The 13,710-nt window shown below is 25.4% G+C and overlaps 1 protein-coding gene across 6 annotated transcripts in view; it reads left to right on the top strand.

The window, feature by feature from the left end:
- Positions 1-12,036, top strand: part of LOC129610858 (ras guanine nucleotide exchange factor G) — a 177,396-nt gene extending 165,360 nt beyond the window's left edge. For all 6 annotated transcript variants that reach the window (XM_055523626.1, XM_055523644.1, XM_055523658.1 and 3 more), the window contains 4 exons: positions 5,358-5,652; positions 7,922-8,019; positions 8,446-8,575; positions 11,660-12,036. In XM_055523626.1, coding sequence (XP_055379601.1) covers positions 5,358-5,652; positions 7,922-8,019; positions 8,446-8,575; positions 11,660-11,784 — 648 coding nt within the window. In that variant the 3' untranslated portion in view covers positions 11,785-12,036. The remainder of the gene's footprint in view (positions 1-5,357; positions 5,653-7,921; positions 8,020-8,445; positions 8,576-11,659) is intronic.
- Positions 12,037-13,710: the final 1,674 nt, after the last annotated feature.

Here is a 13,710-nt window from a genome sequence, read left to right as displayed (position 1 = left end):
TTATTTTAAATTCATAATTAAAGTACATAATATTTTATCCGAAAAATATATAACTACGTATACATTTTCAAGAAGAAAAATTCCTTAAAGAATATTATACAGAATTCACGTGTGCATTCGGAAAGAAGTTATCAAAATGAATTCAATGCAATTTTCAAAAAAAAAAAACAGAGAAAATTTATCAATTTCCCTAAAATAAATCATGCATTAAAGCATATAGCAAACTCCCATACATAATTATGCAAAATATAATTTCCCTATATATGCTACATATATATATATATATATATATGTATATTGTTTATTACAATAAATAGAATAACCTCATTTTAAATCTAAAAGTAACTTTGAAAATTTAGGTTATGTTGAAAAAAACAAAAATATAAAGAAAATAAAATAGCGATACACAGTTCATTACATTTATTTAAAATATCGGTATTTGTACATATATACATATATATGTATAAATACATATGTATTGCAAGTCAGGCACCACAAGATGCATTTTAAATTTGAAAAATTCTTTGTAGTTTAAGTTTGTATTTGTAGTGCCAGTAATGGAATAAAAAATGAAATAAAAAAAATTAGAAAAATGCCAAGTTTCAAAAGATTTGAATTGAATATTTTATTGATTTACTTGAGCGCAAGTGTTCTTACAATAGTTCATGCAATAAGCATTAACTTTCATTACTCTCTATATACCATGCAAAATTATGTAACGTAAATATTTATTACTCTAAATTTTTATATACAATAACGCAGGGGATTATCCATTTTCAAGACACCCGCGAATTTTCTTTTAACATGGCGGTATCTGCACATACCCATTAAAGGCAAAAGATAAACACATTATGTAATTGAAAATTTTCTTTTAAATAAAATTTAATTTTAAAGTAAACAATTTTCATTAAAAATCTTTAATGTTAAATTTAAATTTGCTGTTTGTACGTACGTACACAATATTTTTATTTATAAATATTTTAAAATTAGACTATAAAAAAAAAAAGTTTCTAAACTTCAAAAGTTTTAATTTCTTGGAAATTTTTTTTTTCTTTTATTTCTTTGTTGTTTCTCAGTACAAAATATTTTTGCGAAAACTTGTCCTTTGCATTGTTCCTTTACTATGATCATTTTATTTTCTATACACTTATTCGTCTTTAGACGTACTAAAATTTGTCATCTCAACATTATTATATAAAATAAAAATAGAATTTTATTTGTGTTTCTTTACGAGCCCCCATTAAAAACAGCTATTTCTTTATCTATGTAATAAAAAAAAAAAAAGAAAAAGTTCCACCATTAAGAAGTTGTTCACACTAACGATTATCGTTCAGTAATTTTATTTTGTCTTGTGCATGTTGAAAATTTTTTTTTATACCCGTACGTACGTATGTTCCAAGGTTATACTAAATTTGCCTTACCGTTTGTAACGCTAAGAAATAATGCTCTGAGATATAGACTCATGTGTATGTTTTTGATCAGCGCCTGAGTTGATTTAGCTTTTTCTGTCCGTCCGTCCCAGCGATAACTCAAAAACTAATTGAGCTAAGTTCAACAAATTTTCACACATGATTTATTGTAGTAAGTGCCAGAACCCTATTTAAATGGGAGATTATCGGGGTACCGGTTCGGGTAGCTGCCATACAACTTCAAAATTTATTTCGCTATATCTAAGAAACTATAAAAGCTATGGTATTGAAATTTCACATAAACGAATATATTAGTAGGGTCAATGTGTTTGATAAAATTCCTTAAAACTGCTTAGCTCTTTCTGGTAGCTGCCATACAACTTCAATAGTAATTTGGCACACACAGTATTTTGAAAAAAACAGCACTGAAATTTTGCGTAAATTAATATGGTAATACGGCAACTTAAAATCAAAGTCTGTTGCATAGTCAGTTATGACATATTTATTCGCACATAGGATAACAAATTCGTACGGGTATCACAAAGTTGACAAGGTCAACTCTATTTTTTCTCGTTTTACTTGAAATTGTCTATAATAAAGAAAAATTCACTTTTTCTTGTATTTTTATGTGGAGAGCGGAAAAAATGTATTCCGTATACAAATAAGAATTCATTAGTAAAGCAAAATTAGAACTTACTGAAATTCAAAAGAATTTAGACTCTTTCATTTCAAAACAAATCTCACTTTGTTCTTTTACCAAATGTACAAATTTGTTGCTAGCTGAATTCCCTACATAAGTAATTGAACTCATTGCAAACTCTATCTGAAATTTTACAGGAGAAAAATTTTCAAAACGTTAATAAAATGAGACTAAAGAGATTTCGGTAGTTTTTCATTTAAATGAGATATTTTTTTATATTTATTTGTTTTGTTTTGTTAAACGTAATTTTACCATTCTACTTTTAGTCATAGTTTTTGACACAGATATTTTTGACAATAAAATTCATGGTACTAAATATTTCAAAAAGTTCAAGAAAATTTTTTGACAGTTCGTGCAGTTTAAATTATTAAACATTTAATTAATATTTTATTAAAAATTGCAAAAAAACTGAGATTATACAATAGGTCCTAATATAAAGTACGTTTTATAATTGCAAACTACAAAACATACAGGAATAGCATGTTTGAAAATGCAGTTGCGCTTAAAGTTCTAAAGGATTTTTTAATATTTTAAAAGAGCATAATAGAAAACTGTTGGACATTGAAGAATTACATTTAGTATGTTACAAATCTTCAGGTAAAATATTCAGTGTCTGCAAATTTCTAAATATATGCAAAAGGACTTTTAAAATTTAATTTAGAGCTTTTAGTGCATGTCTGAACAATCCAAAATCCTCATATTCTTATAAAAAACACAATTATTTCATTAATTTTTTGACTCAGAACTAAATTCAAAGCCGAACTTGTTATATGCATTCAATAGTCTGTTTTTGAAGCGCTAATTTGAGAAAGCAAAAAGCAAAAAACTTAAGAGAAAGCACGAAGATCGAAAAATAAGCACAAATGGTTCAATCGCACTGATACAGCGGCCTAAAATATGTCAAATGTAGGTAAGCGGCATACCGTTGAAAAAGTTTCCGAAATCTCTACAACATGTGTATGTAAAATTACAATTTTATGTTTGCAAATGTTCTATATCTTATAGGTTATTTACAATTCATGCTTTAAGTCTTTAATTCAACATGTTGATAAGATTTTTTTGTTTTTAAAAAATTAAAATAATCCTAGCAATTATTATATACTTATAACTTCTGTGTATGTATTTTAATTATAGAATTTGTTTTTGTTTTATTCCTTCTATATATTTCTATGAAATAAAATCATATAAACCGCATATGTGGTTAACCAAAATTAGATATTTTATCATTTAATATTTATAATTATTAATATCATTATGCATATTGTGGTTCAACATTATAATTATAGTTAATTTAATTAGTTGATTACATTTTTAGAAAAAATATTCTCTGTCTATTTGTTGACGGTTCTATTAACGTTTTTATCAGGATTCTTATACCTTTAAATTTTGTTATGTATGAAATTGATTGAATCAAGTGTTGCACTAAAAGGAACAAAGTCGCTTTGTGCGAAATTTCGTAGTAATAAATTAACATAGGCATTTTTAACAATATGGGTAATGGGCATTTTTAACAATATGGGTAAGGTTCTTTACCATATTGCACATGCTATATTAGTATGAGCCACACCGTTTTTTACCATTTGAATTTCTACAATTTTAATTTACTTTTGTGCGATATTAGCTGACATGTATATTTCCAGTAGGAATTTGTATCACTACATCTAGTTCTCCTTACAACCACTCAACGAAAATTAAAAATAATCTAAATACAACACATAAAATACTTAATACATTTAATATGATGTTATTATTTAACGCTTGTATTGCAAAATATTTTATAGCTCAATAAATATAAGGGAAACGAAAAACTCAAATATCTATTAAAAGAATGTTATTAAATTTGGTAGTTTTTAATATGCGTGTTAAATATGATTTATATTTTCACTTTATTAGACGCATTAAAATTAAATATTATTATTTCAAAACACATGAATAACAATATGTTAATTTATAATAAATTATTTTTTATATGCGTATATAAATGTGTGTACATATATCCTTAATTCATAAAAAAATATAATCTAAATAATCACGACATTCACATTTTATGCTTTAATTCCTACATCAGAGCTATAATTCACTGCTTCTGAATCATATGTGGTACACAAATGTGATATACAAATTTGTGAAAATAATTTATGTATGTATGATTATAGAATATAGACGATCAAAGTGTATAGAAATACGTGATTAATAAATCAAACATTAAAAATTCTATAACTATTTCCAAAAATAATGTAAAAAATGTGTAACGCGAACAGCACATAACCGCCTGCATTGTAGAATTCTGGAATACTTACATGAACATATGTGTTTTACTGAAGAGGTACATGAAAAAACTAAAAATGTTTTTATGTGACTTACTCTAAATATTAAGATTGATATATTATAAGTAGGTTATATCTTTGGCTAACGTTAAATTATTCAGCAACAGTTTGTACAATTGTAGGTAGATTAATACACTTAAGGTAGTAATAAGAAGTAATACACTAAAGATTAACTTTATAATTGTGACATAATATTGTCTTTGGATATTTTGAACACATTCAACCGAATAATTCAACTGGTATGTTTGGATTGCGTTGCCATATGTATGGCAGAAATTGAGATCCATTTGAAGTGTTGTTTGGTTATAGCTATTATAAAACAATAATGGTAAAAGAAATGGAGCCACAGGCCATGTCTGCGCCGCGCTCCGGCTAAAAAGTACATGCATGCCTGTACCCTTGTCCTTGGCCGGTCCTGTGAAAACTCAGAAAGGTTGTGAACCATAAACCAACAACTTGTCATGTTTTATTGATTTGGTGATTCTATTTGGTAATATGTATATTAGCACTGAGGAATTAATATCTAATGACCTCAAAATTTAGTAAAAAAATTCGAAATAAATCACAAAAATTTTAAGTCTGAAAATCAGTTAAGCATTTTGAAGAACGGTTGATAAGGTTATTCCCATTTGAATAAAAATTTTTATAAAAACATTACAGAAAGTTTTCTGTCTTCTGTTGCGACAAACAAGCGCAGACAGACATATTGCTTGGGTGCGGTTTCAAATATTATTTGCTGATATGAAACAATTTTTAATACCTTACCCTTTAAAGATTTTCAATAAAAATAAATTCACTGAACCTTATATTTTTTAAGTTTATTTTTTTATCGAATGCATAGATTGAAAAAAAATTCGAATATTTTTAAAGTTTTTCATTTTGCAAAATAATATTTGTTCATTTTATTAAAAAAAAAAACAGAAACGAGAGTCTTCAGCATCTACAGTTAAAAATCCATTGAATTCACAAATTGAAACAGGATCAAGTTTATCTAGTTCAATGGATTTTACATCGATGCCATTCAAGCATAATATGAATCATCATGAAAATCAAAATTATCGATTAGAGCAACAATTGGAACAGCATTCAGACCAACAAGGTATAATTGACCAAGAGAATGTTCAACCAAATGGTTTAAATTTACAAAGAACTTTAGACCATTTGCCATCATTGATAAGATTACAGGAAGCCAATAGCAATAGCATTCACAATAAAGGTGAGTTATTTTTGTTATAATGTATGTATATATTGCATATTTCAGTTCGTATAACTATTTGTATGTGTATGATAGTTTTTGTAATGATTACTATGATTATTATAAAAACATTTGTTGTAGTCATTGAAGTGAGGGTGTACAGATTGGGTTTTATATTCAGATATGATATTTAGTTATAGCATAGGTTATAGAAGAATAGAAATAGAAGATAGGTTGTAATTGTGTGACCCTAGAGACTTCTAACTGTTATATAAAATACTTTCAACACCATTAATTTTTCTATATATGCACTCTGCACCACTAACGTGCTAGAAACCCAACTTTTGATGAACAGTATAAAAATTTCGTATCAAATAGGGTCTTGTGTAGAAAAGTTGAAGTATAACAATTTATCAATAAAAGTTTAAGATTACGAATTAAAAGTAGAAAAATGAATAACAATTTGTTCTAAGGAATTGAAAATTTTCTTCTATTTCTTCTATTATTTTTAAGATATAGAGACTTGAATTCAATTATTAATAGAATAATGTCAACTTTTACGTAAATTATTTTATTTATTAATTTTATTGATTTTAACAATTAACTCCAGATGAACAGATGAACTCAAAAAAATGTACTATTCTATGTCTTCTATATTAAATGTACAATATTAAATTCAGGATCTATTTCAAAAAGACTTTTTGTATATTAAAAGCATATTCCATCGCAAGAGCGATTATATAGTTTACCTTGTTATAAGTAAAAGAATTTTCCACCTATAATATTTGTTGTGTATGCACAAGATTTTCTACATTTTCTTTTTATTTCCCTTTCATATTTGAACAGAAGGTGCATATAATTTTTTATATAAACACAACCATATTTGTACTTCAAATTAAATTTTTGCAGAATAACAATGAACGTTTGTTTAGAGAAGCAAATATGTAATGGAAAAATAAATCGAGTAAGTCAAAATAAACTCAGGTATTTATTTAAGCAAATTTCCAAATCGGAATAACAATTGAATGTAATAAGTGAGTTTTTAAACCTTTCGAATATAACAAATGTTTTTTTAATTTGTGATTACTATAAAAAAAAAATTGTTTCCGATAATTGGTATTAGCAATCTCAGCTTCTAAGAGCATTGGTCAACAAAATAACATTTATAGTTTCCAAAAAAAATTATTTTTCATTTCAATTTATTTTAATTTTAGTTTCGATTTAAATACCTTAGTGTTTACTGTGCCAAATATATCATAGACAGACAAAGATTAGTACAGCATGTTTCTGAGCGAACACACGAATTTTTTATGTTAGAAGAAAATCATAGAAAACTTTTCCATTTACTTCATGTTATTAACAAATCTGCCTCATCTTATGTTCGATTTAAGCAATAATTTTTACATATGGTCAAAGAAAATAATCTAGAGATGCAATATGCATTTTATCGACTTTAATATGATGAACCCTTCGCTATGGTGGATTATCAAACTAAACTGAGCGATTTAACATTGAACTTTTCTTATAAATGAATTTTTTTTTTAAATTTCTATGAAAATCAGATCACCTTTAATCTGAAAACCCAATTCAGTTTAAGTAAGCTGGAATACTATCTGAATGAGCTTAATTCAAGAGTGCTTAATTTAGATAATTTTATCAAATGTCCATATTTTTGTTAAATAATTTAAAAATAGTTCAAATTTATAGTTGAGCAAATTTTTTACAATTGAAATATTGTGTGAACAGTCTGCCTTTATATAAGTAGAATAACAAAATTAGAATAACATCCTTCCAAAATATTTCGTCCTATACTTCATTTTGTGATTTTCTTTCGATTTGATTCAATCAATTTATTGAAGTGAATTGTATGATAAGTTAAGTTGATTTTTCAGAATAATTTTTTTATGTTTTCTATGATGGAAACTCTTCTCATGCGGTAAATTGAAAAGGGCAAATTCAGTTTACAAGAGAAAAAAAATAAATTTATTTTAAATTTTAATATAGAGGGAAATTCTTATCGAAATACAATTAGAAAAAATTGCATACCATTAGGCTTCGTGGTGCATAATAATTTGACATGAATGCAAATAAAATCTATAATATTTTTCGAACTGAAAATACTACATTGGCTTATAAGGAAGTTTTAGATAGCGCGGAATTATGGATGCTAAATTATTTATTATTATTATTATTATTTAAGCCAACTTATTAATCTAATTTGTAATTAACAATTACATAATTAAATTTATTAAAACTTATTAAAACTTTTAATTAATATTTTTTTCCGTAGAAAATGCAGATTACGATGAAATGACCGGAAGAGCAAAAATTGCAGAATTCCTTTATGCAGAATACTCGTTGGAAGAAGTTGTATATCAATTAGCTAAGGTAAAAATAAAAATATTTTCCATCTGCTATACAGGGTGGCGTTAAACTTGTATTAAAGTTTTCGAGGTTTCTGGTAGTTTGGCGGTTTGAAGGGTTAAAGAAAATTTAAATTGTAAAAAATCCTGTCCGACGAGTATCTACAACAGCTTTGAAAATATCGAAATTAGGGCAGTGCTTTGCCGAAACTTTTTTCTGAATTAATAGACTTACATAGCGGTTATTTATATGGTTTATGTTAGACTTACCGTTTTCATGTAATAGGTGTTTAAACATAAAATTGCAGAGAGAAAAAAAAACTGAAAATATTTCAAAAAACTTTAAATATCTCTAAAGGATTTGCTACACTTGAACGCCCATATGTACAGCTAATTTCGTTTTACTTAAATTAAAATTTTAATTAAAATTTAAATAATTTTACCATTATAGGTTATGTTCGCTCAATCACTAACACATGGATCGGAACAAGCTCAACGAGCTCTACAAAGATTAACGAATTTCTTAGAGAGTGAAGGTGAACAGGGTATAATTTCACCAACGCTGCAAAAGAAAATATTAGGTAAAATAGTTTTAAAAAATTTTTTTTTTTAAATTTATCATTTTTCTATGAGCTATTGTTTGATTTACGAGTATTTCATAATTGAAGACATTTTTTTAAAGCTTTTCATAGCGATTTGTACAATTTGCTCTTTAACATAAAAACGGTGCAAATTAATTTTGAAATTCTTGTTATAAAGAAGGGAATATAAGTTAGGTTAGTAAAAGAGGGGGAGTGATGCTTCCAAGGTTGCCTATCAACCCTATCTGATCTGTAATTATAGTAAAGACAACCAAAACCAAAAGTATTTTCATATTCCAACAATGTCATCTTAAATAATAAAAGTAAAGCAAAGATTTTGCCCTTAAAAGAACTCAAATATCAATCAAGTGTAGTATCATTTATGTAGATTTGTTAAAATCCCAGTCTTATACCATAATAAAGTTAAAAATCTTGAATTAGAAAATTTCAAAAAAAAATTTTTATAAACTTATTTTTATTACCATTTTTCACCACTTCAACAATAGTAATCATACTTGTGTCACGGCAATTAATTACAACATAAAAGAGAGATTCTACAATTTTTATTTTAGAAACAGACATTTTATTGCATCCTGCGTAATATTATTTGCTCTCAAAAGGGATATTACTAACTTTTAATAAATTATTTATTAATCTTACATATATACACATATGTACATATGTATATGAGCAAAATATTTTTTGATAATCAAAAACTTATTTTGCTTTAATAATCAAGAAATTGATTTATAACTTCTCAAATATTAAATTGAAAATCAAAATAAAAAAAAAATAACAGAGAAAAGAAAAAAATTACGACCTTTACTATGACATTTTTAAATTGGACAATTTTTATAGTTTGTCTTACTACTATTTGATGTCTTCAACACAAACAAAAAAAAAAATTCTTGAATATTTTAAGTTAAAATAGGTGCTCATAAACCAAAAACAAAAAAAAATTTAAATTGCTTTTTAAAATGATAAAAGAATGTCATAAATCTTCATAGTTTATAACGATACGCGTGTAAATCATAAAATAATTTTATATCTTAACATCCTTTATATTCGCATAGACACCCACCTACATATACAGGGCATATACAAGGTATAAAGTGGCAAATATTTTCAGAGATGATTCTTTGATCAATTTTCAACCAAAAATTGTATGGTTTGGGGGAGAGCTAAAATCTGTTGACAAAAAAAGACACCAGATTTTTCCTGCGTATAAATAAACGGTTATGATTTCAGAGTTATGCGACATGGAGTAAGCATCGGGGGTTGGTTCCACAGGCGATTTATTACTTTTTATGTTCGATCTTATAGTCAATTTGATTTGGGCCACACTTTTCATTACAGAAATTATTTGCCAACTTATGCGAACAGACTCTATACATACATACAAATAATATATTCATGTACAAAAATTTCATACTCAGAAAAAAAAAAATCGCAAATTTATCGCAAAGTATAGAAGTAAATTGAAAGTAGGAAGAATCCTTTTATGTAATAAATTCTGATATCCTTTAATATATAAAACATATTTATACATATATGTATGTATATATATATAACACATAGGGGTAGCTAACAAATATATTCCATTACATTGTCACATGGGATCTTCTAAGATATATATTTTTTTTTTTCATTTTTCCCCGTAATGCTCATATGTGTGTTTGTTGTATAATTTCTTTTGCGATTATTTAAATAAACGAATCGGTCTACAAAATATTCCACTAAGAAATTATATTTTGTTATATAAAAATAAACTTGGATTAGATTTATGCTTAAAAATCCATATGGGATTTTTTAAGAGAGAAAAGACTAAAACAATAATGTTTTTGTTCATTTTTCTCTTTCTTCTCATTCTATTTTTAATTTGAACGATAGAATTTATAGTTGAATCGGCAAATTTCAATTCAAATGCCACTACACATACATAAAGACATTCGTGTGCATTTATGCTCATCCTGTTTTTATATATAAATTAATTCTAATTGTACTTAAAAATTTTGTGACTTGAAAGTTTTTTGCCTCTTTTTTTTTTATTATACATAATTAAATGTTGTTACAGTTACATAAAGTTTGAAAGACTCTATGAATTCTGGAAAACTTTCATAAGACTTTAAATCAATGTATGTATAAATTTATAAAATTTGAATGAGACGAGACTCGTTTAACTTTAGCATACGCCCACATACAAATTAGTAGCGTTCATTCGTGAGAAATATGAGGCGCTCAGCTCATTAGCGCCCTACTTGCAAAAATGACATTTTCAATTAATCGCGATTGAAATGTTGAAAATTTAATTTTTAAGAAAATTTTTTTAAGTATTTTGAAAACATGGAACAATTCTCTAGGCCACTACAACTCTATTGGACATAATAACTCATTTTTGCAAAAATGTCGGATAAACCACTAATGCGCTGAGTGTCTTATATGATATAACTAGTATGATAAAACTCAGTTTTATGATTATGAGTTAATTATATTATACGAATGAGTTATTTTTTATATAATTTTTTTCCCTCACAAAATGTCGTAATCATCTCTGCAAAAATATAACTGCCGTAATAGAATTGTGGAGCCACATTCAAATATACAAAACAGCACATTAATTAAGATATGCTATTCCTAGCTTGAAAGACTAAAAAATTCCAGAGGATCAGATTCTCTAAGAGGCACATAAAAGTAGTTAAATAAAAAATTTTTCATTTGAAAGTTGTACTTAATTCATACATCAGCCATGGCTCTCCTTCTTCCCAAATAAATGATTAAAATCTTTGCCTCAAAAATTCAAGTGGATCAAAATCATCATCGCTTTCATTTAGTGAACTTTAGTTTGCAATCCAATTTTAATTTTGACTTGTAATTGGATTTTGAATTCGTGTAATTTTAATTAAATATTATTATTTAAATAGGATATTATTGCAAATAATACGAAGCTTTTATAATTAAAATGAAATTAAGAAATGACAACATTTATTTTTACTTAGAAATTTTTTTAATGATTTTCTTAAAAATTGAATACCCAAGATAACATTTTTTATATAAATATTAACCTTCATTTTTTTATAATTTTAGATGTTCTTTTAGCTGCACTATCTGATACATTAACAGATCATCCAGAATTATTGGCAACAGCTCGAGCAAAATTGGGTCATACATTTTTACCATCAGAGAATAATTTAGATTCTCTAAGGCATTAAATTTATAATAAATATCAGCTATATAAAAATTTAATTGAAATTATAACATCATTAAAAGGCATACATACTTTTAATTTATTTAATAAAACAACAACAACAAAAAAAGTATAACACATCATTATTAATATTGTATAGTTAAATGCATCCTTATTATTACAAAAATACATGCATATACAAACAAAATAGATTTGTATTTATTTAAAATTACTTTCAAAATTAATATATAAAGACAATATTAAAATAAAACAAAAATTATAGCGAAAAATATTAATAAAAAAATATTTTTACTTAAATATATAATAAAAAAAAAAAAATTCTTAAAAATCTGTAAATAGATGAGAACTATAGACATACCCAATAAAAAAAAAATTATAGAAAAAATAAAAGAATTTATTATGGAATCCTAATTAAATTTATGTAAAATAGATTTAAATAAAATTATACCGCAAAAAAAAAGAATGGAACCAAAAAATCAATCGTATGCCATTTAAGGGAGCCATTATATTAATTATTATTATTATTATTATTAAAGAAGAAATATGTGATTTAAATATGAAAAATTATATCAGATAATATGTATTTGAATTTATTATAAAATTATAATAATAATATTAAATGAAGAAAAACAAAACTATAATAAAATAATACACATATATGTGCATATATAAAGTATGTATAAACTAAAATCATATTATATGAGTTTAGAACAAATATTGAATATTGAAAATGAAAATTTAAAACAAATTCTGTTAAATTAAGAAACAAAACTATATTAAAATGCAATTGGAATTAGAGAAACATAATATATTTGCACAGTTAATTAAGATTTAATTTCATATAGAAATCATGATAAACAAGTATACTCTTGAAATAATGGACTATCTTTATAATAAACAACTAAATTGCAAAAGTCGATAGGTGAACCCGGAATTCAATTTAAAAGAAAATTTTATATTCTTAATTTTTATAATAATTCATTACATTATGTATAGTAGCATTTCTTACATAAATAATATTGTATACCAATATGTATTGTAAATTTAAATAAGACCAACTATTCTCATATAAGACCCAATTCATAGTTATTCAATCTGCATTACAGGTTTATTGTAATTATTTCTTAAAAATTATCAAAATATTATAATTAAATTTTTAAATTGTACTGAAAATTTTACTGTGTAATCGTAATTGTAATCGTAAAATGACATTATTAAGGTTAGAATAATTAACATTCTTCATTAATAGGGCAAAGTAATCATATTATAAATCATATTATCATCCGTAGTTAAAGTGCGGCCCAGCATTCTGCTTGCAAGAAATTCGATTGCGACTATTAAAATTTTTCAAAAAAATTTTTTTAGAACTCAATCATAGATAAAATAGATGTATGTACAGTATCTCGAATATATCATCAATAAAGTCAGTTGAAAATGTCACTTTTCTTGTAAGTAGGTAATATAAAAAACTCGAGTGACCCATACTCCATAGTATACATATTTGCCCATATAACTCACAAAATTTTGCCGACGGCTGATATTATAATCTTTTACTAACAACATCTAATACGTCATTCACAAATTAATTAAACTCAGTATAATTTTAATAGAACAGTATTACAATTAGTAAGCAAATTACAAACATACAAAACAGAAGTGCCTTCTAATTATGAAAGGAACTGGATAAGTATGTAAAAATTAGAAAAAAAGAAATATTGTAAATAATTTGAAATTTTAATTTCCTATGCGTTATTTGTTATATGATAATTCTTTACCATATTATATTAAATATACTCTATGTATATAATATATTATATACATAGTATTGGTGTTAGCGAATTTGGTGCATAATATCTTACCCAACACCAAATATGAATATCTTTTAAAATTTCAATTAATAAATTTAAAAAAAAAAATGGCACTAGTTTGA

Source organism: Condylostylus longicornis, unplaced genomic scaffold, assembly GCF_029603195.1.
Source record: "Condylostylus longicornis isolate FDR11 unplaced genomic scaffold, ASM2960319v2 ptg000004l, whole genome shotgun sequence".
Classification (NCBI taxonomy): domain Eukaryota; kingdom Metazoa; phylum Arthropoda; class Insecta; order Diptera; family Dolichopodidae; genus Condylostylus; species Condylostylus longicornis.
Note: the sequence above shows the minus strand (reverse complement) of the source record. Positions and strands in the feature narration are given on the sequence as shown.